General features: G+C 37.9%; 1 protein-coding gene across 2 annotated transcripts in view; it reads right to left on the bottom strand.

Annotated features, from left to right (window-relative positions):
• Positions 1–14,526, bottom strand: part of NALCN (sodium leak channel, non-selective) — a gene marked incomplete at its 3' end in the record, with an annotated part of 227,293 nt that overhangs the window by 108,254 nt on the left and 104,513 nt on the right. For both annotated transcript variants that reach the window (XM_080612623.1, XM_080612624.1), the window contains 2 exons: positions 9,264–9,395; positions 3,551–3,718 (listed from right to left, as the gene is read on the bottom strand). In XM_080612623.1, coding sequence (XP_080468749.1) covers positions 3,551–3,718; positions 9,264–9,395 — 300 coding nt within the window. The remainder of the gene's footprint in view (positions 1–3,550; positions 3,719–9,263; positions 9,396–14,526) is intronic.

The raw sequence follows: 14,526 nt of genomic DNA, 5'->3' as shown, positions 1-14,526 counted from the left end.
TACAACAAGGGAAATATAATGACATATTTGACATCTCTCAGTACTAGTAGTGGCAGCAGAACTGTGATCATGTGTGGAACTCCTTACCCATTCACTTCTGAGTCTACCTCGAAAAACCTGTTGACACCTCTGATTCTCCCATTTATGCCACTGACAGAGACACAGACAGTGACATGAACATCAGCATCAACAAGAGGGAGTGGCATCAACAGTAGCTGCTGGAGGCAGCAGACAGCAGGATATGGGGCAAATGAGATTCTGCTGTTCTTACACAGAAAAAGACCCTCTAGACCAAGGTACCAACTGTATTTCCAAAAGAATCATACTGAAACTGAAAGGTAGGAATTACAGTGCAATTGTAGGTTGAACTTATGTACAGGTCAAATAAAATTACTGTGCTGCTTTTGGAGAGAAAATAAATTTGACGGAGGTTGCTCACAGAAAGAGTTCACTGAACCTTGTAGCTTGCTAATAATGTACACCTTTGCCTGCTGCATAAAACTCTTCTCTATACCTAGCTGTCAGGTATGCAGAATATTCTAGTCATCTAGGCTTTATTGTCAAAGAGGAGAGAAGAGACAGCCACCTGAAGTGAACAACTTATTCCAAATATACCAGACCCCTTCTGTGAGATTAACTTTCACAATATTAGAGTAAGGTAAGGTCCTTTCTTTCATATTAGTCCTGTGATCGTATTACATATAATCTGAGTACATGAAACGGTTTACCAAGGCAATGACAGACAGTGAGACAAGTGAGATTTCCAAGAACTATGAACATGTTAATACGGTGCCTTCTTACTTACAAGATCTACTCAGAGTGTAAATGTTAGCTCTGTTTCCACCAGTATTAATTTAGATAAAGACCCCAGCGGAGTGAAGATCTCATGCTAGTTGGTATTGAGTTGTATTTTAGATAAACTGCATTATCTGCCCTATTTCCCCCTCACCCCTTCCTTTGGGGAACTTTAATTGACCTTTAAGCAACACACTAATCTTATTGATACTATTTGGTTTTGTTTTTTTCATTTATTTTCATTAGATGACAAATTGAATCTAGCAAAAGTACACTCTAATGAACATTTATGCATTCTTTGTAATTGGATTGCAAATAGTATTAGATTTAAGAGCTGCAGAAGCTGCACTATTTGGAATTAAAAAAAAAATGTTAAAAAAACAAATTAAAAAAAAACCCACAAAAGAACCACAGCTTTGTTGCAAAGAATGGCTGCATCTCCTAAAAGTGATGATATGTATCCAGAAAATGACTCAGCAGTATTTTCCCCAAGCACATCTCTTCAGACCAGTATAGGTCAAATTCTGTTTATATCTCTCCCTTTTATGCCAGTTCACTACAGAACTCTACAATAATATGCAAAGTCTGTAATTTCTTGACTGATTTTGTGTTCTATAGATTACAGACATGGAATAGTGGTTTGCTGTAGTCTTTCACAGAGGGTTTTGCAAAGTGTTTTGAATCAATGTACAGCAAATGCAAGAAAGATAGGTGGGAGGGTGGACAGGAGCCAATGTGGTGAAGAGTGAATGATGTGTTGGCAAAAGGTAATGATAAAGACCATGATAAATGATAAAATGAATAATGCAGGCTGAAATACATGCTAAGGAAGGCTATATAAGCCAAACATTTCTGCTTGCTAGAATGCGTCAAGATTTCTGTTTTCAGTAATTTGCTTTGTTGGCTGACAAGAAACACATTTAACATGTCATCATTAATACCTAAAGGCCTAGAAACCTGCCTAACATCCAGACATACCCATGTGAAAAAGACTTTTTGACCTTGGTTGGTTTGAAAATGTGTTATCTAGCTTGCCTAGAAGCTTGATTGCGGGGGAATACGGTGCATACCTCTCTTACACACTGACATCAAAGGTAACATATTTTCCAACCTTACTGTCATTTGCCACTTAGGGGATTTGCATTGCAAAATACAACCCAAATCTTTCAGTGTAGCAGGTGTTTCTGCTTGCAAAATCTGTGTCTCTCATGTATTTGGGAAAAAAAGCACATCCTGGCATTTTCTGTCATAAAAGCTAGCACGTAAAAAAAAAACAAAACAAAACAACCCGAAAACACACCACCACCCCTGCCCCATGAAACTTATTAAATCCATTAAAAAGAGAAGACTTATAATTTTTTAATCAACATGTGTCTACATTTTGATTATACTTTCAATCCTATGAGTTAATGATGTTATCCATTTAGTTCAACATCTTCATAATTTATATTTAAAATTCTTAGAAAGAAATCGTCAGATGTAACTGGATTCTGCCCTAATAAATATGGACCAACTATTAACTATGTAACTATTTTAATTGATTGCTCCCAGTTAGGTTTTCTGTGTACTTTTGACACGAGTACAATGGCGTACTCCTGCTACATTATGTTTTCTTGCAGGTTAAAAATATAATGCTACACTGAATAACAACATTTTACACATTTGGACTGCAAAATGAAAGCTAAAATCATCTAAAAACTTTCAAATGAGACCAGGTAAAAGTAAAATAGAATTTGTCATCCTGAAAGCTTTCTTGAGCAGGCTTGTAGAACCACTTATTAAAAATACAGGAGGTCATTTGCAGAAAGCTGAAAAGACCATTATATTTCAACCTACACTTGGGGAGACTTCTCCCCCCATATTGTACTTACTTGATCATAATATATGTCACTGTAGCTAACCACATTTATTGACAGGACTCTGGCAATTTATTATTTGCCTTTATTGATTATTAATTATTCACTATGCCAATCCATTGCTGAATAATGGACAGATATGGATCCTTTAATATGTATTTTTTAAATCCCTTTAGCACTGTAGAATATAACACATTATAATGCATCTCAGTGCTTTCTCCCACAACTGGAGCAACTCTAAGCACTTCAAGGAGGATGAATGGGGAACTGGTTGGGCTGAATGACAGCGGAAGAATCAGAAGTTTGAATTAGTAAGTCTTTCTTTGTCTCTACTTCGTGTTCTTCCCCAAAGTGAAAATGTAGGAAGATGCTCAATAAACACATTTTCCCTCTAAATAATAAATGGTTGGAAAGCTATAAAAGCCAACTCTAAGATGGTTTAAGATGGTTCTGGAGAAATGACCTCAGAAGATCCACAATAACTGGAGTGGAGACTCTTAGGTATGTGACTGCCACAGAGATGAAAATTTGGGGAAGAAATAGCAAAATGTATGAAGGCCTCATGGAAGAAGCCAGGAAGCAGTGGTAGACGCTACAGGAAGATGATGCTGCCGTAAACAGCTGTGTGCAAGGAAACGGCTCAATGAAGGATAGTGAATAAACTAATCCAGAACCTGCTGAACAGTGTAGCTCAGATAAGAAATGGGAGTTACTGAAAACTGAAAGGACTTCTCAGCAAAGCTAGAAGGAATACTATTTGTTATTTTAAAGATATTCTTAAACTAAGCCAAAATTGTGTGTACTTCAGTAGTCTGAGAATGGAAGTAAATGAGAGTGAAATGTTGATAGGTAATGTTTTTATTGGTATATACAGTAAAATGTAAAAGTATCTGTCATACCTGAAAATATGTAAACTGAGAGTGATAGAGGTCTGGATAAATATGAAGAGTGGTTCCAACTACAAGCAGCAACTCAAACTTGTGAAGAGATGAGCTGATGTATCCTGTGAAACCCAAACACCAGATCTTCAGGAGAGCTTCTAAATCAAACAGAACTGTAAAAGCAACCTAGATGAATATATAAAACAAGAAAGACGCATTCAAAACACTGAGTTAAATTACAAGTTTCCATGACATCGTGTCTATTAAGGTCTTCTATAGCAAAAATATAGATCTCCATAATATTTAACAAAACCACTCATGCTCTGAACAGAATAAATTATCAAGAATAGATTTCCTCATATTGTCTCATATTCTTCCTTCAAATATACACTTCATGAAATTTTATGAAGTGTCAACACAGACATGTAGATTTCACAGTTTGGAAAGCATGAAGTAATGAATCCATCCAGCTGACCTTTCACTTTGTGTACACAGATAAAATGGAAACAATTTTGAGATGTTTTTTTTCAAAATGTGGAGCAGACCATGTGAACTATCTGCAGAATTTTAAGAGATCTAAGAAACAAACCCAAGTTTAAAGGTCTCTCAGTGGAAAATCGCTACTCCCGATTTTCTAAACCTGCCACAGTAATATGACAACCAAAACAACCATGAAAAGGGATGATGGGACTTAAACATTAGAACAACTTAAAAAACCAGGAAATTCAAACTCATTCCAGAATTGGTAAACTTTCACAATTTTAAAAAGAGATGGTGCTAAAGAAGTTAAGCAAAGAGAGTAAGGTTAGAAGTTACAGGGGAAGAAATCTACTTGTAAGCATTGAATGATTGGGGGATTCTTCCAGAGGCTTTTTTGAAATTTTTATACACTAAGCCCCATGGTGTTCAGCTGGAAAAATGGGACACAATTTTGCATAGGTTTACATCTTCAATATTTGTTTTCTCTTACTTCTGTCACTTTCAAAAATCCTTCTGGCTAGACACACTGATTTCTAACCTGCCTTCTTATTTTACCACTGTATATACTCTGAGATACTCTCTCCCTTGCTTCCCAACAGCCAGGAAACCCAATGGAAAAGATTTGACTCAGCAATTTTCCCCTCTGACACTTTACACACTTTGGGGCTTAAAAGAGATACTGAAATAAAATTAGGTTGCATCTATATATACAACTAATACTTTTAAAGTGCTTGCAAACATTAACAAAATACAGCTCAAACCTCCTTTGAGGAAAAGCATTATTAGTCTTTTAAGATAGAGAGATTAATTGACTGTGGGCCATAAAGTTTACTAGAATTGGCAGTGGATAAGGAAGGTAGAGACCAAGATTTTAATCCTGAATCTGACAGTGACAGTCTCTGGGATGCTGCCTTAAGTACTCATATTACTGAAAATTTAAACTCTCCAGTCCATCAAAAATACATTTATCAACATGAAAGAGTGGTTTTGTGAGATAGCTAAATAAAGTTTTACATATTTTATGTGGACAGGACTGTCCCAAAGCAGGTGTAGAGAATTAAACACTGAAGTTTATGTCCTATGTTTATTCCCCTTGTCCACACAGCTATTTATGAGCAGTGCTAGAAGCTATATTATATAGCTCCTCAAGGAATGCAAAGTCGTCATCAGGTGTCAAATGTCCTCTGAACGGCTAAATCAAGGAAGAATACTTCATAGCACTTCAAAACCTTCTTCACATTAGGAAAGAAATACTACCAAGAAATATTTGTATGATTTTAGTCATACACAGTGTAGGGACACGTTCATGCTCATACTCTCAAATGTATCTGGCCGGTTTTTCAGACCTTGTTCTGGCAGCTCAAAGAGCTTGTGGAGAACAATGAGCTGAGTTTGAACAGACTACCTCTTGACATGAAAATCTCTATCTAAACCACAACACTTCATCAAAAAATATTAAAATGAAAGCTCACTTTTAATGAAAATACATCTAATTGAGTCCTAAAAGAACAAGGTGGTCAAATTGGGAAAAATGGAGCAGTAGGGAGAAAGCAGCTGGAGTTCAGCTACAGAGCAGGTGGAATAACAATGCCATTTAAATGCACACATACACACTTCAGGGCACATAGGCTTCCTATTAGGACAAGACTAACAAATATGATGTTAAGTGTATTTTAATTTATTCTAAAAAATGTGTGGGTGGGATCATTTGCATTTTACATGCTTGTCAAACGAATTCAAACCCCTAGCACTTAAAAATGTATCAAATGGTTTGCATAACATCTGATTACATTTATACACCTGTCTTCCTGCTGACAGACTTTCATTTTTTTTCCTTCCTTGTAATTAATTACAGGAGAAGATTCGGAATATCTGACTAGAACTTTTTGTTAGGTGTGAAATGTAATACAATTTTACAGCCTCTTTTTTATTTTTTTTTTTAGCTGAAATTACTCCTTTCAGTGCTGTAGAGACGGGGGAAAGCAAACTCCCATAAGAAGCCAGAGCAGACCCACACAAGAAAAAGCAGATGTAAAGCATGAGCAGCCACCCTCTACCAGGTTGCCAGTTTTGCTCTGGGGAGGACAAAGAGGAGCTACCAGAAATGGGCTGCTTCTCTGAGGGCTACCTCCCGTTCAGTCACCCGGAAGCTTTATGGTGTCAATGCCTCCTTCAGCAACATTTTGTTTTTCCAGTAGCCCCTTAACATCTTTTCTTTCGCAGAGGCAGAGCTCAGTATCAGCCAATGTCCAACAGTGACAGGCTCTTTGTAACTGGCTTACAAGCCAGTATTGCATCCTGCTTCGACTAGTCTGCCCCACCAAGGCAACAAGCCTGCCACTGTGGAATAATCTGCATTGTTTGAGTATTCAGTGTCCTCAAGGCTCTTAAAAACAATTTCTTTGTATTTCCTGTGCTGCAAAGAACAAGTTTCACAATAACCAAGTAGTAAATGACAACACCTTATCAGTTTCTCCTCTCTCCCAGGATTTTTCTGGTCTCCTGCTGTTTGGATACTGTATTTTATACCTCACTCTATAAGATACTAGGGGTTTGTTCTTGTTTGATTTTTATTGTGTCTCCAGTAAAAGCATCAAAGATTAAAAATAATAACAAACCCCAACAAATGGACCTCAAAATAAGTATGCCTTACAAATAAACATAATACCTTTCACTATTCCAGACTAATTTAACTTATATACTTAGAAATGTAAACATGTAGAATGCAAACAAATGAGTTTTATGACAAGCTCCCCACTCATATATCAATAATCTAAACTATACAGAAACAGAAAAATACATCTTTAAAGAAAACTGGATGTTACTTTTGGGCCAGAATTATACTCTAGTCTAACGACATGTTCATCTTGAATTACTAAACCTTGTCAAATATTTCTGTTGGAAAAAAAAAAAAACCAAACCCTTCACTTGAAATATACACTTGATGTTGAAGAGAGTGTTTCTAGCACTGATTAATAAAAGCATAATTATACTATATATTCAGTGCCAAAATAGGAATAGCACAGGCAGCATTTCCTATTTTGAGTATAAATAGAATTAATGTTATTTTGTTAAGAATCCAGGCTCCACTTGCTGTATCCTGGGCATAAACAGCGAGAAGCTCACAGACTCAGGCTTTAATGCTGACTTCATTATCTGTTTCCGGCCTAGTTGGCTGGGCTAGCATTAATTTTCTTCATCAGTCTGTAGGGTGTTTTGGATTTGTGCTGGAAACAGTGGTGCTAACACAGGGATGTTTTAGCTGTTGCTGAGCAGTTCCTGCACCAGGGTTAAGGCCTTTTCTGCCTCTCACCCCACCAGCGAGCAGGCTGGGGGTGCGCAAGAGGCTGAGAGAGGACACAGCCAGGACAGCTGACGCCAGTTGACCAAAGGGATATTCCATACCATGTGGTGTCATGGTCGGCATATACAGCTGGGGAAGAATAAGGAAGGGAGAGATGTTTGGGGTGATGGTGTTTGTCTTCCCAAGCAATGGTTACATGTCACGTGGCCCTGCTTTCCTGGATATGGCTGAACACCTGCCTGACTATGGGAAGTGGTGAATGAATTTCTTGTTTTGATTTGCTTGTGTGCACTGCTTTTGCTTTCCCTATTAAACTGTCTTTATCTCACCCCATGAGTCATTTTACTTTCACCCTGCCAATTCTCTCCCCATCCCACTGGGGGAGAGTGAGTGAGTGACTCTCACTGGGGGACAGTGAGTGAGTGGCAGGCTGAGCTGCCTGTCAGTTTTAAAGCAGAACAGAGATTAAAATGAGTTTCCCTGTCCTCTCTTCTATCCTCAAATCTGTGTCGTAAGAAAATCCAGCATTTGTTGGTTTTATTCTGATGTCTTATTCCCAGGATCACTCTCTTTCAAGTTCATGTTGTTTTTTGAATATGCTTAGAAGTTGAGATAAAGATAACACATTTCACAATTACTCTAAACTACAGCTATCTTCCGCTATATCATGTTTGATACAAATTCTAAAACTAAGATAAGTTAAAAAATGGGTATCAACTCAATCTTCCTTAGAAAAGGGAGATTTGTGAAGTGTCATGATGTTATGGACTAGGGATTTAGAGTAGGCACTTCAGTCTGACTCTCAAATGTATTTAAGACATTTAAAACCAAAAGAGCAGAAATCAGTGAACTTCTTGACTTGTAATTGCTCTGCCACTGTTGTATTTGTTGCCAGCAATGAACGGCAAATACCGATGGCAAAGGAATCACAAAGACTATTCTGCTATCATGCACTCTACCCTAAGAATGTCCCTTTTGGCCCCAAAGAAGGACTCCGTAATTATTGAAATCAGGGAAACCGTAACATGTGCCCAATCCAGGCAACCATGATCAACACTTTCAGAGAACTAATCTTGGTGAATTTCAGCACTGGTGGCTTTATACTCAAATAAAGTCACAATTCACAGTGCCCATCAAAGTAAATATTTTTAATAAAGAATGCTACAATACTGATTTCACTCGATTCAGGAAAAACAAGTATCTATTCTAAGCTATGGCTGTACATTAGTAACAAAGACTCGAATTCTGTCTTTCTTTCTTTATTTTTCAAACTGAATTAAATAGTACTAGAAACACATGTAGACAAGGTTCTAAGATCTCCAGTGCATGCTCTACAGTAAAATCCTTGACCAGCCAATGACTGAAGCAGGCTCCCTGCCAGAATGTCATTTATAATGAAACTTTTTACCCCCGTTTCACTGGCTCAGGAGCAAAGCCTCCTTATTCACCATGTTCATGACTGGATAAGTATCTTTGTGTGTGCTCTTGAGGCTGTTGAAGCCACGCTATTTTCAAGACTATTTTGGTTATGCTTAAGGACCTTCTTGCAGCTACATGTATGGTGCATAAAGATGATTTAGGAAAATGTACTATATTATTCTTCTTTAAAGACAGTATTTTGTCATTTTTTTAGAGTTGAATTCTTCTGGATGTTACACCCCTGCAAGAGAATGACAGCAACTCAGCAGCCATGCACTGCCTGCAAATGTTATACTTAAGCCTCAGTTCATTACTACTGACATTTTGTTTGAGGAAATTACCTTTCAAAAGGTTCTAAGACAGGGCTGTCAGTCATTGTCACCCAGAGGAACTTGAACAAGTTAGCAAAGAATTCTCAGAATGCTTAAGGGAATAAAAAAAATTACATACTAAAATATACTTGACATTCACATTTTATACTTTAGCTTATCTTGAAAAATATCCAGATAGTCATTTCAGCCTACTCACCTCAGCTAGGTAAAATTCATCATATTGTCTCTTGAAATTTTCTCCTTTGTAGTAGTTACTAGCAGCAACAATCACATCTACAGCCACCATGCTTAGTATGAACATATGAAACACGGATGACCTCATCATTTTCTGCAAAAGAAAAAGGAAACTTTATCATCAAAATGAGTCAAACATATGCATTATGAAGTTTTATTACACTGTCAAAACATAATCAACTACAATACTGTGTTTTTATAAATGATTCTAATAATTATTCTTTAAAGTATATTCTGATATATTGCTTAAACTGGTTTATATGTGTAAGTTGGGGGTTTTTTTACTGAAAAGTTTTTTATTTGCCAGTTGACTTCTTACTGAAAATTTATAATTTGATACGATATATATTACTTTAGTATGTTTATAAAGCATAAACTGTACTTCTGTCTACTCAGTTGCCCTTGGTTAACACTCCTTCATTACAATTATTCAGGCAGATCTTAATGACTTAATTGTCCAGGAACAAGTAACATTAATTCTTGTGCATTGCTTTTGCTCAAGAAAGACAAGCAATATGGGTTTTATCTGATGTCAAACTATTGCCTCAAAGTGTAAAACATCTATACATATTAGATATGCACATCGGGGCCAATGAACTGTACAGTACCTCACGGATATTTCATTTTCATTTATCTGTGCACTTAATGCTTTGTGTCATTGCTGCTGCAATCTCATGGGAGAAAAGAGAAATGGAGTCATGCAGCACTGGCCAGGAGTTCACATCAATGAGCTGCACAAACAGTAGAGATAAGAGGTATGCCCGAAGTTCAAAGAACTAACCTCTAGGCCTCCACCACAAAGAATGTGGTCTTATGATTTACCCTGAAAACCACTACCCTCAGTGGGTCAGCCACAGCTGTTCCAGTAGAATCTGCAGTCAAACAGGCAGAATGTTGGCAAAATGTTATTTTACATTAAACCATCTTTGAATGGTCACTAATATTGATATTTTTTACAGTCTTTAACAAATAGTACAGTTTATGTCTTTAATGCTTATTTGCAAACACAAGGTAAGTTACACGCCATTATGGTTCCTTGTGTTTGTGTGTAAATTTAATTCGTGTTCACACTGAAAAAGCCAATTTTTATTTGTTCCTGAGTTAACATGTAGGAGTACCTGACAAGATTTCAGGAAAATTAAACTCAAAATATAGAACTCTGCCCCTTCTCAACTTCTTCCTAAAGATTCTGTGTACCTCTACTGGTTTATATTCACAGAATCACATAGTTATTTAGGTTTGAAGGGATCTCTTGAGATTGTCTAGTCTGCTTCTGCCTGCTCAAGCAGTCAGCTACAGCAGGTATTCCAAGAGACTCAGAGATCTGAGATTGCAAATGGGCCTCGTACATTCATCTAGTCTACCCCCTCTGCTCAAAGCAGCATCATGTAGAGAAGATTGCTCAGGACCACATCCAGTCAGGTGCTGAGTATCTCCAAGGATGGAAACTCTACAACCTGCTTGGGCAACCTTGTCCTGTGTTTTAAATCACCCAGTTCTTCTGGACCACCTTATCTCTCGGACTGTATTTCATGGGATTCTTCAAAGCAGACACCTGAACATGAAAAGTCCTCTCTCCTGAACTCCAGGGTTGTGGTCCTGTCTTTTGGCTTTTTTCCCCTCCTTGCAGGATCCTGAACTCCACAATCTCATGGTCATTGCCACCAAGACTGCTCATGAACCTCACAACCTGACCAGTTCCATGCTTGTAAGTATGAGGTCCAGCCAGAACACCTGCCCCTATCAGCTCACATGTGTGAAGAAATTACCATCACTGCAATTCAGAAATCTGGATTATTTCCTGTGCTGCCCTTCTAGCAGATATCAAAGTGGTTAAATTACCCCAGGAGAACAGTGGACGTGAATGTGAAGACGTTACAGAAGAATGCAAAAATCAAGTATCACACATTGTTATTTTGTAAAGATATATTAACATGTTAGAAAATTCATACACACAGTTGTAAAATACTGTCTCAGTCTTTAGTAAGATGATGGCAAAGACTTGTACCTGCCTACAGAAGAATTAATCCCCTGTTGAATTCCACTGGTGTTTTAAGATAGTTTGGTTCAACTAAAGCTGAGTGGAGCCTAAGCATGTATTTGAAAGCATTCAGCCTTATTTCTCATCAGTAATAGCACTGCAGACAGAAGGCAGCTCAACCCTTCTCATGCAGGCTGGCTTGCTTTTGACACTGGTGACATAAAATGGTTATATATTCCAATCTAGAATGGGAGGCTTAGGAGATAAAGCCTGACAGTCAGAAATGTACAGAACAAGCCTGGGTTAATAACAGTGCCTAAAGCACAGCAAAGCCACCAAAACAGAGTGGCTAAATGCGGTTTTGCTTTTATTTTTAATCCAGAAGGCAAGCTATACAAATACAATAATTTAAGACAGGCCTACTGGCATCAATCATACATTTTTGTCAGGTGTGTGATTCAAAACAGATAGTATCATATCTTTTACATTTCCATTTCACACAAGTTCTAAACAGTTTCTATGCATATTTTACACTGTATTTTTGATAGTGTTAAATTTTCCTTTGTTGTAATGAAGTATTCTGCCTCAATTGTTAAAGGGCTTGCTAAAAGAAACTAGAAAGTGAGGCTGTAAAATGTACTTTTCCTTCACAAAAGAAAAGAAAAAAAACAACAGAGAAGTAAAATGGTAATACAGGGAGAATAAAATGCATAAACTGCCTTGGTATACATGCACATACATGCATAAGACTCTCATACAGTCTTCAACTTTGGACATTCACAAAAAGATTTTCCAATGGTATATTTAATGGTGGAAAACAAATCAAAATACCATAAATAATATCCTAATCATAGTATGCTTTAGTAAAATTCAATAAAGCTTCTTGTCAGTTACTCAAGGTTGCCTTCCCAAATGAACTGAGACTATTTAGCTAATAGAGAGCATTATGTTGGCATAACACAATTCAGCACCAAGATAGTAAGGAAGGAGGCTCAGACAGGATGTGAGGGACAGACTGTGTAAAGGCAGGAACATCTGGCTGAGGCAGCAAATTAGGAGATGGTTGGGGCAGGCAATGTGAAAAGCACCCAGTTACTGGCACACAGACAGAGAGCTCATGGGGCCAGCAAGGTGGAGGTATCTGAACAAATACACATGCACAGCAAAAACGCTATGCTGAGGAGAGCCAAAAAAGAAATTCATTACTTTTAAATCTCAGGACTGGCCTGCTTACAGGGGCCAGATTGGCATCTGTGTTTCTTCATTTTTTTTCTACAGCATGTCAGAATCCAGCTGAACACTTGTTACAAATGCTATGCATGATAAGCAGCTTTCCTGTTGGCCTCTCAGACAGGCTGCAATATCCTTAGGACATCAATCACAGTGCTCTAGCTCTTTTTCTCTACTTTAATCTGTCTTAGTTTGTTCTTTCTGCATCACAGAATTTTAATTTGTGTGAACCCTTGAAACGGTTCAACTGCACCTCTGCTGTAATGTTTGACCATAAGATTTCACCGCCACTTTTACACATTTCTGTATTTGGAAAGAGGTCTAAGAGAAAGCTGAATTTAGCCCACAGCACTCGCCCAAGCCTTAAAAACCATTTTGGATCACTGGATCAGCAGTGTGATTTCATTTAGATTACAGCCCTTTTTGGAGCACACAGCCATGGAAAATTCTCTGTGCAAACTTGAAAGAAGAGACATAATACCAGGTTTTGTTCTTGTTTAATTTAATTACCTTTTTCAGCCCTCGGATGTGTGTTTCTCAAACTGTGCAGGAATAAGATGAAAGAAATCTTCTGATGTTCCTGTCAGCCAGCTGCATGATGGGAAGATTGTGTCTAATATTAAATTGGACTTAAGATTAGCTGTGTTGAAGCAGTCTCAAGTGAAATGCCCTGTTGCTGCCATCAATCAGCTACAACAGGGAAGAATTTCTTACATTCCCAATGAATCACTTCTAACGCTGCCATTTGGTTTCATGCAGGATGACAATTCTTTGAGTCCAGAACACTATGAAGAAAGTGGATGGCATAGTGCATTAAAGACACAATGGCCATGAAAACCAATACAGGACAAACCATTAACAATCCAAAAGAGTTGAGGATTTGCTTTGTGCCCAGATGTGAAATTCATGAAAGCAGAAAAGATGCCTATAATACTGCTTATTTATTTAACATTAGGGATGTACTTGGTACAGCTGAAGAATTCTAAATGAAAAATTATATGTAATGTCCCAGATTCACCCAAAAGCTGAAGTAAGCAATGACACTGCAATTGCTGACAGGTGGAGATTACCTGGGTCACTTGCTGGTACAGAACATTACCATTTATGGCCTAAAGCAGTCTTTTGTCACTCCAGGAGTATCAGAATGGGACCCGTTGCTTTAATACTCCTTCCACCTTCCTGCATGGTAGAGGGAGAATGAGCGACATAAATTTGCCTTTGCCAGCTCTCTGCCCTGGGGAAAATCCACAGCAGCTGCCACCTCACACAGCCAGAGCCACACAGACCCTGGCTCTGCAAAGCAGTGGTCCATACAAAACGCAGTCACTAAGCAAACTAGAATAACTGAAGATGAAACTACATATTCCTAATGCTAAAACCCTTCCTGGGGCTTGGTATGTACCCCCATCTTTTAGGTGGGATTTTTATTTCAAGCCCATAATAGACATTGCTTGCTAAGCAAGACGGTAAGGGTTGCAAACTTCTAGGGTCTGGCAGACTTAATAATAACACATAATAACTTAATAATAAACACATGGGCCATGTTACCCTGGTATTGCCTAGCTCAAAGCTGACCAGGATGGTAATGTTCCAAATTATCATGTGAAACCTTCAAAAAGGTGTCTTCAAAGGGCTCAATGGCTTTAGTTTAGCCCTACAGAAATTCAGACTGCATTTGACAATACTTAACACTATTGGTGATAGCCCTCAAGCTTACTAGTACTGAGCAAGACCTGGTGAGGATTTGATATCCAGAAAACCTCCGCTTACTTTGGCCATTTAGCGTGTGAAAAGCCTAAGCTAAGTGCATAACTGTCCAACTGGCAGGGTAGCTCTCAAAAGCACCAAAGCAATTAATATACAGTGTAAATGTCATTTAACTAAAAGGCTTTGATAATCACTATATGGATAAGCAGCTTTTCTCCAGCTTTGATACTCTTGAATTGTGTATTCATCAACAGGAAAAACACAGTTGCACCTGTCCCTCTTTATGTTAGATATACTTTAACACTTC

The sequence above is a fragment of the Psittacula echo genome (genome assembly GCF_963264785.1).
Source record: "Psittacula echo genome assembly, chromosome: 3".
In the NCBI taxonomy this organism is placed as follows: Eukaryota; Metazoa; Chordata; class Aves; order Psittaciformes; family Psittacidae; genus Psittacula; species Psittacula echo.
This window is presented reverse-complemented; position numbering and strand designations above follow the sequence as displayed.